We start from the raw sequence: 16,409 nt of genomic DNA on the forward strand, positions 1-16,409 counted from the left end.
ATTCATCACTTAATCAATCTTCTTGAACCTACCTCTTCTAAGAACCATAAAATTCGCATACAAACTTAAGATCAAATATATATTTTTAAATGACAAAACTTCTCAAAACAAATCCATATATATATTTAAATATATTTCACTTTTTGATACCATATAATTATTATTCAAACATGAAAGTAACAATAATTTAAACATGAAATCATTACTAAAACATCAATCCTAAACCTTCTCTTACATATGTGAACACGGATTCTATATATGATAACCATATTTCATACCAATTCAATACTTCAATCATAACATAATAGACCCCCTAAAGTACAATCCCAAACCTTCTCTTACATATGTGAACACGGATTCTATATATGATAACCATATTTCATACCAATTCAATACTTCAATCATAACATAATAGACCCCCAAAAGTACAATCCCAAACCTTCTCTTACATATGTGAACACGGATTCTATATATGATAACCATATTTCATACCGATTCAATACTTCAATCATAACATAATAGACCCCTAAAAGTATTCTTTAAAACCAAATTATACAAAATCAAATGCCGTACGTAGCTGTACACAAATTTCAAAAGTCTACAACTACTAGACAGTGAATTGTGCATCGTAAACAAATATTTCAAAACAAAGAACAGAAAGAAATCTACGAGAGAATCCACAACAGATTTCTCATTCTAGAGTCCAAAATCTAACTACCAAGCATTTCACACAGTTAGAGCTCTCACATCGACTACCCACCATTAACAAAACGATTTTAAGCTTTCAATCACTCGATTGATTCATCAACCAAACTCAGTATATTCCTCCAAACCTAATTTACATTGATCTTCAGATCTACTTATTTTGCTACACAACGTCAGAAACAAATTGCAGTGGGACCCTTGCCTAAAAGAGAAGATCTCAGATCTCAACCCACTTTTATGAAAAGATAACTTTTCACAGTGAAATGTAGAACAACCCAAATACCAAACATGGAGGATATGGATTTGTATTCTGATTAAAGTATACATTTTATAGAACTTTCATAAACAATACTGCTTTAATCTGCAGGTAAATAGATTTCAGAGTCCAACCGGGCTTTGTTTTCGCCCAGAGACTTCACTATCACTACCTAAATTTGTTCTTGCATACGTAACACAGATTCTTCACAATTCAACTACTCTGAGAAGCCAATGAATCAGGAATCAAGAACCAATAATTGGGCCAATCTTAAAAAGAACAAGAGACAAATTTCTGATCCATGTATCCTAAGTCAACTATGTACATCTACCTAAAACAACTCCTAAAAAAAAAAGTTGGGATTCTGCCTATCATTGTACGTGCCCTCTACTTTTATAGATCCATACAGGTAGTTTGTGTACACGAAATAATTGCAGAGAGTTTTGGTTGTTTTGAATTCTATTTGCAGATAGCTACTAGAACACGTCGAGGACCCTTGGATGGCCTTCTTGCATGCATCACGGCCAAGTTGTCAATTAGCAGCACATCGCCTGCTTCCCACTTGACGTCTACGCTTTCCTCGTCCATTATTCTCCCACTCTCCTCCATTACTCTCTCTGGAATGTCACTTCCATCTCCACATATCAGTCTGTTCAAGCTTGCCTCATTCTTTCCATAAGTAGCAGCAGGAATATAGTTAAACCACACTTTTCGATCTCCATAGCCTTGGAAACTTCTGGTAGCAGGAATTGGCCCTGCAATGATGTTAGCGCTTCCATCTTCCATCCATTGTAGTTTCCCACCTCCATCTTCCACCCTGTAGATTTACAACCATTAGTTACTTCTGAATTCTTGCAAGACTCAATATTAAAAAGACATCAGATTTCCACAATGTTTCGCACCGTTTTAGATCACATTCTTATAATCTTTCTAAATTCGACTGTATAAGATTTATTTCTCATCACACTTCATGATCTCTTATCTAAATTCTTATAAGATTTAATACTAAAGATATCAGATTTCTACAGTCTACAATCTATAATGACTAGTTAGCTGATTTTTAAATTTAATTGTGTAAAATTTATTTTACATCAATATTTTGAATCACACTTCATGACCTACCATCTGAATTCGGAAAAAACTTAATATTAAAAATGTCAGAATGCAAAAGAATCTTTCTATTATGCTAATTGTCATCCTAATTGTTATTTCTAATTATTAGAAGATTTTAATTAGATAGATAGTAATTCAGATGAAAAGTAAGAGTAACATACTTTCTTTGAGCTTCTTTGGGATTATCCGTCTGCAAATGGGACTGCCAACTCTTGCCAAGAAAATACCCAAGATTGTCGTTCTTCGGCAAGAGAGTGTGAGTAAATATTCCATTTGTATCCAGTTGCTGAACAACCTCCGGGAAGTTGTGTTCCATGTGGGCGGCCACTCGGTGGCTCTGCACAATTGCCGTTTCGCCGCCCTCTGGTGGCGCAACCTCGCAGTAAAAGATGATCTTGGAGGGAAATTCTTTTGTCTGCAACCAAACATAGAGCATAAACTTGGGTTCATTCTAACGAAAACAGAATGAAAATATAAAGAATTTATCTAATTTTTCTTCTAATTTATATGGTATCAGAGGCTATATTGTGTCAAAGTCACAAGTCGTCACGTTAAAAAGTTTTTCTGATATACTATAGCATATAGAGACTATTTTTTTTTTTGCGATTTAAAAAAAAACATAAAAAATTAATTTGAGATGAATTACCAGGGCCATCTCATGGTGGAAGAAGATGTGTTGATGGAGAGGAGCTTCATTAGCAGACCAAACTCTACCAACGATATTCTTTCTTGGAGCAGGGCCTTTGTAGGGCTGCTCTTCCCATCCAAGAGCTTCCACAAAGCTATTGAAATCTTCTGCTGACTTTAAACCAAAACCTCTGAAGAGAATAGCTCCACACTCATGCAGTTCTTGTTCTATCCATGCTCTGTTCTCTTCTACTGCCATGGAAGCTGCAGCAAAGTCTTCTTTGTGAGAATTATGAGCAGGAACAAGAACTTTGGGAAACAAGTGACCATCTTGGAACTTTTGCTCCCCAACCCTACCCTCCAAAAAATTCGTCATCTTTCTTAATCAAAATCTCACAATTCAATTCAAGGCGAAGAAGAAGAAGCCACAAGTACATCTTTTCCCATCTGAGATGGCTTTTATAGAGCAGGTGAATGCATTGAGTTGGGCAGGTCAAAGAATATACAGTAATTCATGACAATGAGTGGTCGGTTACCTGTGTGGAATTTTTCTTCGATTCGTGTTTGAATTCTGATCAGTGATTACTTCTATGTCTGAAGAACCCATCAAAACATTTCTGTTATGCCTGTTTCGATTCTTAGGGCTGCTGGACTTTTATCACAAAATCCCGCCTTCTATTGCACGACATTTCAACGTGTGATCCTCACACGGAACAAACTGTTCCTGTTCACATTGGGTGGTGGGGAAACATAGTCAGTTTGACCAAGTAAATCAGAAAGATAATTAATAAACATGTTGTATAAAGAATTTTACATGCAGAGTCAAATTGACTTTAAACTAATTGTATGGAGAAGAGTTGTTATTAAATAATGCCATAGAAATTAGGCTTTCTGTTTGTCTTACAGATACCAAACACCAATGGATAACCAGGTATATGGGTGTGGTCCTTTTCAGCCGAGACAACTTCCACAATCTGTGGTTTAAATGGAATTTTAATTTGTTTAAGAGTCTGGTTAATCGAACGTGTTCAACAGTGGAATGAAAGTAAAAGGACGGGATATTAAAAATAATGGAAGACAAAGACTTTGGTTCCCTGTATAGGTGACCGACTACATCATAGGAACAATAATTTCTCCTAACACGTCGATCAAGGTTATGTTCAATTTGATTATGATCATCGTGAAATTTATGCCCTTTTGAATAATTGGATGAGCTCTGCAACCAGCGTTATTCTTTCCCATGCCATTTTGAATAATTGGATGAGCTCTGCAACCAGCGTTTTTCTTTCCCATGCCATTTGAAACAAATGGAACAAGGATCACGAGAAACAACTCTCTTTTCTTAAAACTACCTGATTGGAGGAGCTCTGCAATCAGTTTGATTCTTTCCCATGCCATTTAGAAAATATAAAACAAGGATCACGAGATTACAAGTAGCAACAAACATCTTTCTTTTAAAATAAAGTAAGTTGTTTTTCTAATAGTACAATATTTAAAAAAGGATGGCCAGTAAAATAGTATATTGGCAAGGATCATGTAAGACCAACTTCGTATTAAAAATAACAGTTCAAAGGGACCACTCTAAACATAAGATTACAAAAATTGAGTAGGTAAAGTAACAGTAGTAGGAGGGGCCTTTCCTAATTATTCTATTAAAATTACTTGTAAGAGAGGGATCTCTATCATCATTTTTTTTCTAAAGGTAGGTTTATCATCAATTAACTCTAGTTAGTGAGAGCACCCTGATTTTCAAGAGTGCCTTTTGAAGGTTGAGTAGAAACTACAGAAATGATAAGATCTAGTTGAGGAAACTAGCTAGAGTCTAGTTAACCAAGAGCACCATACACATGAGAAGAGGTGGAAAGTACCAGTGAGGGCCGAGACCAACTATGATAAGCATTATCTCTAATTCCCAGGGGTTGAGAACCACAAGATTGGGAATTTCAATCTCTTCTAAAATATTGGTTACAACCTCATTAACACCCTCAAGAAGGAGAAGAGGAGGGATGAAGGAATGATAATAGTGCATAAAGGATTACCCCAATGATCCAAATGTTCTTTCATATGTATTACTTCAAGTGTAACTTTGCTAGTTCACACTAAAATATACATAAGTACACTAGAGAAAATCACGTTTTTAGTATACACATAGAAATAAATATTAATTGAACATCGTAAAAATGAACTATATTTCTATTTTTCCAAATACTAATGAAACTTTTCATGCTGAAAGCATATAAAATTTGTATATACTTGAAAGGGAGACAAGGTGAGTCCACTAACAGAACCATATGCCATGAAAAACGAGTAGGCATGAAAAGCTTAAATAAATCATGAATCCAATTCCAAGCTTCATGAACTTTGGTAAAAAACTACTAAAGATGCTTGAGAGTGTCAAACTATCCACAAAATAGACAAATGGAGATGAAGAATCCATAAATGTGTAATAATTTATCAATATTTAAATAATAGGATTTGAAGGTTCCAAACAAGGGGAATAATATTTAACACGAGTGGTATCCAACACTTTTAGAATTAATCTAGTGTTTACTAGGTGAAGAATGAGGTTTAGTAATCCAGTAGTAGTTGTTTTTCTCAATCCTAGCAATAATGGCTTGCTAGAGGGCAATAGTAAAATCTTGAAAATTAAAGGGAATCAAATATAAAGAAAAAAACACTTCCCCATGATTGATCCATTTCTATTGAAATTTATCTAACTAGCATCTCTTAGGAAGAAAAGACTTATGGTATTGAGTCTTTGTTAGAAATTAGGATCTTAGGATACCTATCATTATAAAACAAGATAAAACAAAAAGATGAGAATCATACAACCATAAATTTACATATTACACAAGATATACATGGGGAGAACCCTTTTGGGTAGAGAACCCCATAAAGCATCATTTTATTAAAACACTTACCAAATTTATAGTCTAAATAATAATATAGGCTTGAACCTAGGGATACTCCTCCACATACTTCCACGTGGCCAATAATACCTCTTGTGTATAGTGATATAACTCACTATAAATCTCCAAATTTACCACTCTCTCAAATGAGAGAGAACCTCCTTAAATATAGGAGGAAGGATGATGTCACTAGTCACAGCTTTTTAATAACCACCATTCATAAATAATTAATAATCTAATAGTTATTAGATTTAATTATTTCAAATAGGATATGCTTAATAAACCATATAATATATGGTTTTATAACCATATATTAGAACAATATATAAGGGTATGACCCCTAATAAGATTATGTTCTAACACTCTCCCTTAATGTAATAGGGAGCATCACATGTTAGTTTCCATAAAAAAAAAATGAAGTGACAACTCAATAAAGTAGGTCTTCTATGATAATAATAAACAAGCACACAAATATATGCCAACATGAAGATCATGCATCCCAAGCTACATGAAAGTTATATTGTCAAAATTTATAATCCTTGTGTTTTAAAAATAATGCTATGAGGTATTATAAAAAATATATTGAAGTTGTAGTCTCCTCAAATTAGCCTTTCTATAGGCTCATTACATACTACCCGTAGGTCTTACTACAATGCTTTTACAAGTAGAATATTTACAAGGAAAATAATTTATAATATGCCCATAGGACTTAAAAATTCCCAAAGGATTTACTAGTCCCTAATGGTCTTATGGTATGCCTATTACTTGCCTATGCCAAAAGGACTTACATTAAAAATGCCTAAAGGACTTACTAGTGCCTAAATATCTAATGGTGTGACTATTAGTACTTGCCTATGCTAGAAGGACTTACTAATACCTAAAGATCTTATGGTATGCCTATATTAGGACTTGCCTATGCCATAAGGAATTACATTTTGGATTTAGCCACTAGGTGGTGACATTGACATGCACTCTCCCCCTCAATAGCATTACCTAAAGCCAAGCATTGATTTGTATTTGGAGCATATAATGCCTAAAAGCCTTATGCATGTTAGGTTTTGCATCTAGGATTTAGCCACTAGGTGGTATCACGTACATTCCCCCTAACTGACATCACCAAAAAAATAATCATTGCATTGAGATTTTAATAAGTGATGGCTAAAACTCCAATATATAGCATGTGCCCATGATCTTCAATGTGCTTTTATGATAGAACTGGAGAGAAATTTATGATGGAATAGTTTCTTTAGTAAGGTGCCCATTATCTTCAACATGTTTTTCTCTCTTTAGAAATGATATTCTTTGAAAAGAGTAAAATAAATTCAAAGCCATATTGATTCTTCAAGAGCTACTTTCATATTTCACCCTTTCAATTCAAAGACACTTAGACAATTGCCTTTTTATTAGAGTATTGCACCATTCATTTAATAACACCTACACCATATGTTTTGAAAGAATAATCTAAAATAGAATCACCAATATAGCTATCAATAACATAGTAATCAATTAAACTTGATTCTTGGTGCAGAGAAAAACATAATATTATGAATTTTTCATTTGCCAAACATCATATAGTATTCCTCATAAAAGTAGCAAGGAGATTAATGTATATTTAAACTTAAATAATTAATTGTCTTGTTTAAAAGAAAAGTAGACATCCTACTACATATAGTAATGATCCATAAAAAAATCAAGCAACGAGATAGCTATCCTTTCTAGGTTTTCTCCCTAGATATTTTATAAGGGCGATAGCCACCCATATGATCAATAGAAGTTGTTTTATTTTTCTATAATAGTATGCTTAAAAAATGGATCAAACAAAAAATAGAACAACAAATCTCTTTGATCTCCAAAGAGATACTAATGAGCAATTTACCAATTTTGAATTTACTTATGCATATTTACTAGCCTGTACATTCCATAAATAAATAATTCATCCTCTATTTATGGATAGATAGACTATTTCCTATTTATTATTGTGTTGGTTTGATATTAAAGATTTTTTTTATCAAATTCACTATAACTAAGAATGTTCTCACTACAATATAAGGCATATCCTTCATCAAATGCCCCTAAAAATTATTTAGAGATAAACTATGATGTTCCTTCCCTTTGCCCCAAATAGTGCACTTATGAGTCTTTTGTAATGCAACTTAGAACAATATTATACCAATTAATTCAAGGAAAGACAACTTCAAAATAGGAATTGAGACTAGATGCACTAAATTTATTAAAAAAATATACATATCAACACGATTAGTTATGAGGTGCTTGCTTTTTTTTTTATTAGGATAAACAAGTTTTGAGGGGACCCGAAACCCCCTACAATAGGTTTTGAAGGGACCCAAAACCCTCCAATTTTACAAGGATCCGAAACCCAAAACAAATAGCTGCAAAAGATACATCAAAGATAATCAACAACCAAAAACCAGCCTAGCAACAAAAAGATATCAATGAAACCTAGCTAAAAAGGGAGGAGGCCAAAGCCTTTCACTAGCACAAGGGTTTTATCATGGCTCCCTTAACCTTCAACAAAAACCAAGGGCTTTTCCAAGCCCCCATAACCTAAATAATGGGTTTTACAAGGCTCCCACAACATGAATTGGGTTTTGAATTGGCTCCCACAACCAACAAAATGAAAATGAGTGCTTGCTTATTTGTTCACATCTCATTAATAAGTTCTTTATAGGAAGATAGCATAAAAATGAAAAGGGAACATTACTATATCCACCCATACTAAATGACTATCAAAAAATATTATAAAGCACCTTTATAAGGGAATTATGGATGATCTAGGAAAGTACAATTCTACAGGTCATCTCTTATAACATTGTGAAAGTAACCTACCTTAAAAATATTCTTCACATATACATGTATTTTCCATAATGTGTTGACAACAAAAAATAATTTTACATTAATCATAGACAATGTGTTTTTCTTACAATGGCCATTTTTAATGATAAGATTATTTACATGTATGTGAAGTGTAAAAAATTAGTGGAGACCTTTAAAAAGCTTGACAACATGAAATAATGAGAGATCTCATAGAATACATGGGAAATTGACCATTATATTTGACAAAATCGTTGTCTACTTGTAACAAGTCGCTAATAACCTATGACAAGGGCTCGCCCTGCATGTTCTATGCAATAAAAATAATCTATATTATATGCAGAGAAATGAGAATCGCTCGAACTCACCCAAACTCGGTGAGTTTGGGTCTGAGTCATGCCTCCCGAGTTTGCAGATCTTAGACTTGGACTTGACTGAGTCTAGGAGGAAAAATCACTAGACTCGCCGAGTTGGCAAGTTTGGCCTAAAATTGCCAAACTCGGTGAGTCCTGTGCCTGAAACTCAGCCGCTCACTGGGTTAAATAAATTGACAAAAAAAAATAAAAATTAAAAGTTTTTTTAATTTCTCTTTTTTTGTTATTTATCCTTAGCCCCTAAAAGTGGACTTCATTTCATTCACTTGCAAAAATAGGAGGAGTAAAGTGAGTTGTGAAGAAAATCCAACAAAGAGGAAGCTCAAGATTTCTTCCATTTATCACATTGGGACTGCATTGTGTTTGGATTTGGTGCATCAAGAGTTGGATAGGAAGAGTTTTCAGCTCATTTCAAGCTTGTTGTAAGAGGTAAGATTGTTTTTTTTTTAGATTTTTTTGTTTCTTGTATGCAAAAATTCCATTTTCTATTCATTTATTTTGAAAGTTTTACATTTTCTTCCAAAATATTTTGTATGTTACTATGTAGGGTTGTATGTAGGGTTTGTAATTTTTTTTTTTTAAAAGTAGGGTTTGACAAACCCTACAATTTAAAAAAAAAAAAATTTACAAACCCTACCTTAGTTTTTTTGAAAAAAATGTTCAATGAGAATGAATGCACAATAAAGAATGAATGTATTAATTTCTTTTTGTATTTTTAATTTTTATTGCAGAAACCTTCACTTTCTTATTTGCCTCAAGTTTCACAAAACTATCATACAATGTCTTCTAGTTCTTCTAGACCCCCCATTTGAAAGGACCCTGCTTGGAAATTTCATGAGGATTTTTCAGGGCAAAAAAAGGGGCAGACAAAGAGTTTTTTTTTTGCAAAACAATATTCCATGGAGGCATATATAGATTGAAATACCATATAGTTGGTGTGTGTGGGCATGATTCCGACCCATTCACATAAGCAACCATTGAGGCCATACGTGAGTGCTATGTAATGGTTGAAGAATTTGAAATTGAAAAGAAAAAGAAGCAAAGGGAGGATCTCGCAGTCATTGGAAGAGGGACAACTTTAGGGACACCTTTAGGTTGTGTTGGAGGGCCTTCTTCCTTACCTCGATATCATCCCATTCACTTTTCTACTACTAGTGCTTCTGCTTCTGCTTCTGCAAGTGCCACTTCTCATGTTCCTAGCACTGTTAGTGGTAGTGAGAGTGTTAGCATTGGACCTAGAATTTGTAAATCTAGGTTGGATACCTTCTTTATGCCTCACACTACTCCTAGGTCCCAACAATCACTTGAGAGAATGGGTTGGAACAAGGAGGTCCATGATGCCACTAAAATGGCAGTTGGCAAGTTTTGAGTCTACGACAGTGTTCCATTCTTCATAGCTAGGTGAATGTTTTATGTTTGATTGTTTTAATTTTTATACTTTGATTGCTTGTTTTATTTTTTGTCATACATAGTACATAGTACATAGTTCATTACTACATACTTATCTCATTTAAATTATTTGTGACAGGTCTCCTTATTGGTAAGAAATGGTTGATTCCGTTACCATATGCAGGGCAGGGTTCAAAGCCCCTTCCGAGTCTGATTTGAGGGGACCCATTTTGACTGAATTGGTGAATGGTGTGAAAAAGGAATTGGCTGATCAACACCAAGTATGGAGCAATAAAGGTTGCACCATCATGACTGATAGTTGGACGGATAGGAGAAATAGAACTCTCCTTAATTTTATTGTTTCTTCTACAGGTGATTGATCAATTTTAGTTTCATTTAGTCATTAGTTTTTTATTTTTCATTTAATTATTTATTAATGAATGATCAGTGATCTTGCTATATTTTTTTATTTCGGGGGCATCGTTTTCATCAAGTCCATTGATGCCTCCGCCCATTGCAAGAATGCCACCTATCTATGTGAGTAGATAGAGGAGGTGATTGATGAGGTGGGTGAGGAGAATGTGGTACAAGTGGTGATCGGCAATGCAACAAATTATGTTGCTGCAGGTAAAATTTTGATTACAAACTATTTTTTTTTGTAAATTAATTACTATTTTGTAACTTCATTCATTACAATGCAACAAATTATGTTGCTGCAAGTAGACTATTGATGGAGAGGCACCCATCTATAGTTTGGAGTCCATGTGTCGCCCATTGCATTGACCTCAAGTTGGAGGATATTCACAAACTCCCATGGGTCAAGAGATGTGTAGAAAGGGCAAGAAATGTGTGCAAATTTCTATATAATCATTCATGGGTGTTGGCTCTTATGAGACAATACACAGAGTAGAAGGAGTTAGCTCATCTAGGAATCACAAGATTTTCCACAAACTTCATCACATTGCAGTCCATGCTTCACTGTAAGTCGGCCTTGAGACATATGATTGTTGGTGAGGAGTGGTCCTCCTCATCCTATGCTACCACCCCTATAGGGAAAGCTATGGCAAACTGCATTTTTGATGAGCGAGACTTTTGGATCCCTTGTGATGAGATAGTGAAGGTAATTTTTTTTATAAATTGTACAATTTAACTTTTTGTTTTATAACTTATTCATCATATTCTCTTATTTTCTCATTTTTCTAAATTACACAATATTTTAAATTTTGCAGTTTGTTAAGCCCTTGGTGGTTCTGTTGCGAGTTGCAGATGGAGAAAAGCCCACAATGAGCTACATATATGAGGGCATGGATATGGCGAAGGAGGGCATCAAATCCATCTATGGAGGAGATGAGAGAAAGTATGCTCCCATTTTGGAGATCATTGATAGGAGATGGCATCATCAACTTCATAGGCCCATCCATGCAACAACCTATTATCTGAATCTGACATTCCATTTTAGCCCTACTTTCAAGGCTGATGTGGAGGTCCTTAATGGGCTATACTCAATCATGGAGAAGATGGCACCTGCTGGTTCTTCTTAGACAGAGCTTATTCGAGAGCTACAATTGTTCTCAAATGCACAAGGGGAGACCTTCTCTCATCCTATCGCCAAAGAAAGTAGGACAACTACGATGCCAGGTAAAAATAAATTGTAAGGCTTAATTTTAGTTTTATTGTATATTGTTAAATGAGTTTATGAGTGAGACTAATTTTATTTATTTTTCTCATTTCAAACTCAGATAATTGGTGGAGCATTTTTGGCCCAATGACACCAAATCTTCAGAAGTTGGCCATTCCCATCTTGAGCCAACCATGCAGCGCATCTAGTTGTGAGCACAATTGGAATATGTTTGAGCACATATACTCCAAGATGCACAATAGATTATCCATGGGGAAGATGAATGATCTCGTCTTTATTCACTACAACCTTCGCTTGAGAATGAGAAAGAATGCATTAGTTGATATCTCTCCTATCATTCTAGATGAGGTTGATTCTGATGCAGTGTGGGCCACTGAGATAGATCCTGTGGTTGTCTTTAATGATGATGACACTGATTGGATTGACCAAGTAGATATAGAGGCTAAGGTTGTAGCCATGGAAAAGGAGGAGCAGAAAGCATGAGTAGAGACAGGAGATTCAGAGGCAGATAGTGAAACATATGTTCCTGATGTTGGTGAGCATGGCATAGTGTCACGGGGAGCGCCTATGGTTGCCAAATCATCCAGGACCTACCTTAGATGCCTTCACAGGGGGTCGGGGCCGGAGGGTCCACACTCCTCTTAGCCATAGGCTTGTAGTTGTATTTACCTTTGGTATTTGCATGGAACATTTGATGATGATCATATGATGACATGGATTTTTTATTCCATGATTTTTGTAATATTGTATACATTTGACAATATTTATATATCTATGTTTGTTATTTCCTTCAGCTACAATTTGCATTTATGCTTATGTGATTGATGTATACTTGTGTATATAATCAAATGAGTCGAGTTTGATGATGTTATTGTGTCTTTAAGGTGTATTCAATAAAGGGTGCATGAAATAAGTTTTAAATCTTTAAAAATCTCTAAATTTCTTGAGTTTTTCACTTTCCCGAGTCTAGCCGAGTCTGACTCCGAGTCCCAAGTCCGAGTCCGGGTCAACCTTGCCGAGTCCGAGCCGAGTCTGAGTCCCATTTATTTGATTATATGTATTAGGGTGCGATTCCATGAGGGGGGCTTCAAAATCTACAATCAAGGCGTGTGATGTCCCATGAAGTAAAAAAAAATTGCTACTGGATTAATTGGAATCTTTCTCTAAAAACTAGTAGCCCCTATTTTTTAGGGTTGTAGATTTGAGCAGGTGGAAAAGGTGGGGCACTATAAATTACCCCACCAACTTAGACTTTTTTCTTGCCACTTGTCAAGCATCTATAGTTTTTCAATTTTTTTCAATTAATTTTTTTATTTTCAATATTTGTTTCCTTATTTGAATTGAATTTGCTCAATAACAAAATGAATGAGATCACTAGCTTCTTTAAATTTTGGAGCTTAAACTTTTAAGCCTAATCTGCACTACAAAATTGATGGGACCCCTTGCTTTAAATAATCTTAAAAATCTCAACACCCATTGAATTTTTTTAAGAAACCCCCTCGATGAAACCCCATCTTTAATCACCTTCAAACCCACATAAAAAGCTTTATGGTTAATGAAGTGTCCAATGAATTGATTTGGCCTATGATTCTTATATTTAATGGAGTGACCATTGCATTGCGTGGCTATTGGAAAGGCAGATCAAAAGCCAACAACAATACTGCGAACAATATTCTCTATATGTACAACACACAAATATGCAATAGATGTTTCGTTGTAACCTATTGTAGGTCGATGTTCTTGCACAAATGAAGGATATATTCCATGATATTTTTCTATGGTCAAGTGATAAGCAAATGAGACTGTGATAGGTAGTGATGACCATGAGCTGAATCCTAGTGCCACCTTTGATGAATGTCGACTCCTCAAGCGTCGCAGACCAAAAAAAATACAAGGAGGATCTAACTTGATGGTGATGACTTAGATATTGTGTTGAATGATGTGAATGGTAGCTTATTCAAAGGCCTTCACACATTTGATCTTACCATACACGTTGTTAAAATAGATTAAAAGCATATGCCAAAAATCTTTAAAAAACAACAACCAGCAAATAATGTAGATTCAAAAAAAAAAAATCTGAATCTCTCCATATGAGGAGGATGCATAGATAACGTAAGCTGTGAGTAGATTTAGAAGACTGTTACAAATGGCGTGGCTTTCATTTTGTAAACTATACAGACCTTGAACATTAGAAAAATTTTCATTTTTTTTTGGTTTTCTATTAAGGTAAATCCTTATGTATGTAAGAGAGTAGTAACGGTTATCGTCATGATGAGTGTTCAACATGATCTCAGGCATATTGATCAGAAGCAAATCTGAAATATTAAAAATCCTAGTTTTTCTACATGTTAGTAATTGGCGTTTTTAAAGGCCTTCAAGCATTTTCAGTCTTTGAAACCTTGGCCTGTCCCTTGGAATGCTGCCATAGGCAGATTTTTTCAAGACTTCGCCTTCAGCTCTTGGAGACCTTTCCAACGAGTTAAGCGGCTTGCAATTTCAAGTCCTGAGTAGAAAGTTATGTCTAGTTAAAGTTAGGACAAAATTTCATATAGTTTTTTTGAAAATTTCGTAGTTTTGGATTTTATTATGTAAATAAACAAATATGACTATTGGGTTTCGATTCTCAAGGGGTTTTGGTGACCCTTGGAATCTCATGAACTGTTATATGTTGGATTTTTGAATTGAATGAATTACTTTTTTGGCTTGTTTCAATTTTGTGTTTACCTTGTTCATGTAACCAAATCCACAATACCGCAGGTTCTCACTCAGGTGTTGTCATCCGGATCCATAATTCGAATCACATATCCATTCTCAGCCTATAGTTGAGAAGCTTTTACTAATTTTTTTGGTATAGAACGTAGAGCTTTAATGAATGTCTTATCTGAACGATAGTGACAATATTTTTTCTTCAAACTAAATTTTTGAAAAAAATATACCATCCAATTTCACTCCCACTGTATGCTATGACACAAAAACATTCTTCTTTTTAATGTATCAAGCGATCAAAGGTGTTGTCCCGTAGGCTAGGGCATTTCAATATATGTAATGAGACTTCGACCTTCATACCTTAATATAGATTAAATGATACGTCTTTTACAGATAGGACATGCTCATCTGAACATAAGGCTTGGTCAAAAAAAGGTGAAAGGACATGATCTTTCTATAATAACAATTGATTGAAAGGTGGTGTATGGTGAAGGCAAGTATGAATAAGAAAATAAGAAGGCAACATAGAGTGCCTCGTGAAGCATAGGGTGAGAAATAGGAAATATTGGAGGGAATATAAGAGAAATGTATGTAAGATACATACATTTATAAGATCAATACATTTATAATAGAGTAACATTATTATAATAGAATAAGTATGCATTAATACTTTTGACTCTTATGATTAAATTGTATCATATTATTGACTAAATTTGATTGCATAGAATTGTTTGTGAATCCAATCTAATTAATGAATTAAAAATCAGGATATAGGATATAAATGTATGTAAGAAACCACATACATATTTGCATATGTGTGTCCATTCACTCTTCTAGTCAAAAGGTTATCTTAAGAATCATTAATTCCAAAATCTATGTTGAAATCCGGTTAATGATTTTTATACATATTGTGAAATTCAAGATGAATATTTTAGACATTATGACTAGAAATAGTTTGTAAATTAACTTTTTTAATATTCAACTTTGAGAATGAAGTGTGTGAACATAATTTGAATGTAAGATTATGTGTTTTTATATTTTTAAAACTTTGGGTAAAGTAATGAAAAAATCACTTCTTGCATTACCAATCCATTATGTCTAAAGATACAAATTAATTAGATGTATCATGCGTAGATAGAGGGTATCTAGAAGTTGTGTGATAGATTATTTGCATTGGTGCACAATAGTAGTTCTCAGATGGTTTGATAACCTTAGATTTTTAATTCATTCAATCATTTATCAAAATTTATTTAAACACATATTTCATAAAAAATCACAAGCTAAATCTTCTAAGCACATTATTCAATGAAAAGCCTTTGAATCATATACAAAACTAGGTTGTATTCATTCTAAAAATTATTTTGAAAAACATGTTATTTATTAGTTACAACTTGAATCTCAAATTAATTACCTACTAATACTACTAGACTTATCACTTTACACTAAATTATTTGAAAAAATATTTTTATTTTCTTTTCAAGAACAAATGATGAAATATTTTTAAAAAATTATACACAATTTTTTTTTTTTTGTTGATAAAAGTGGATATACCCCTGAATTATATTAATATTTTTCTTTTTTTACAAGGTGTCTGGTTCAAAGAACATTGAAGGGAAAGAATCGGTAAGAAAACCCTTCAGCATTGCTCAAAATTCATAAAGCCTACTGTCTACTCCAACAATAATAATAATAACTCTAATTGAAGTCTCAACCCGAAGTTTGGACATTCATCTGGTAAAGTTACTATTTTCATGGCTAGTGCTCATTTAGTTATCAACCCGGGGATGTAGTACTTGAAATGGGTCTGCACTATATATGCACTAAGTTCCTTCAATGGCTATTCTGCATTACTGCAACAA

The 16,409-nt window shown here is 34.0% G+C and overlaps 1 protein-coding gene across 1 annotated transcript; it reads right to left on the minus strand.

Annotated features, from left to right (window-relative positions):
- Window positions 1-831: 831 nt before the first annotated feature.
- Window positions 832-3,323, minus strand: LOC131063835 (clavaminate synthase-like protein At3g21360). Its single transcript, XM_057997790.2, has 3 exons — window positions 2,721-3,323; window positions 2,236-2,489; window positions 832-1,778 (listed from the first exon to the last, which is right to left on the minus strand). Exons 1-3 carry the CDS (start codon window positions 3,075-3,077, stop codon window positions 1,421-1,423), a joined length of 969 nt encoding a protein of 322 aa, XP_057853773.1. The 5' UTR covers window positions 3,078-3,323; the 3' UTR covers window positions 832-1,420.
- Between the last annotated feature and the right edge of the window lie 13,086 nt (window positions 3,324-16,409).

Source organism: Cryptomeria japonica, chromosome 10, assembly GCF_030272615.1.
Source record: "Cryptomeria japonica chromosome 10, Sugi_1.0, whole genome shotgun sequence".
NCBI lineage: Eukaryota > Viridiplantae > Streptophyta > Pinopsida > Cupressales > Cupressaceae > Cryptomeria > Cryptomeria japonica.

What these genes read in the sequence shown, in the direction of transcription:
- LOC131063835 (XM_057997790.2), bottom strand. Translation starts at nt 3,077, where the DNA reads ATGACGAATTTTTTGGAGGGTAGGGTTGGGGAGCAAAAGTTCCAAGAT. An exon ending in TCCACCATGAGATGGCCCTG is followed by an intron (nt 2,490 to 2,720) that starts GTAATTCATCTC and finishes GTTTGGTTGCAG; the next exon opens with ACAAAAGAATTTCCCTCCAA. An exon ending in CCCAAAGAAGCTCAAAGAAA is followed by an intron (nt 1,779 to 2,235) that starts GTATGTTACTCT and finishes GTAAATCTACAG; the next exon opens with GGTGGAAGATGGAGGTGGGA.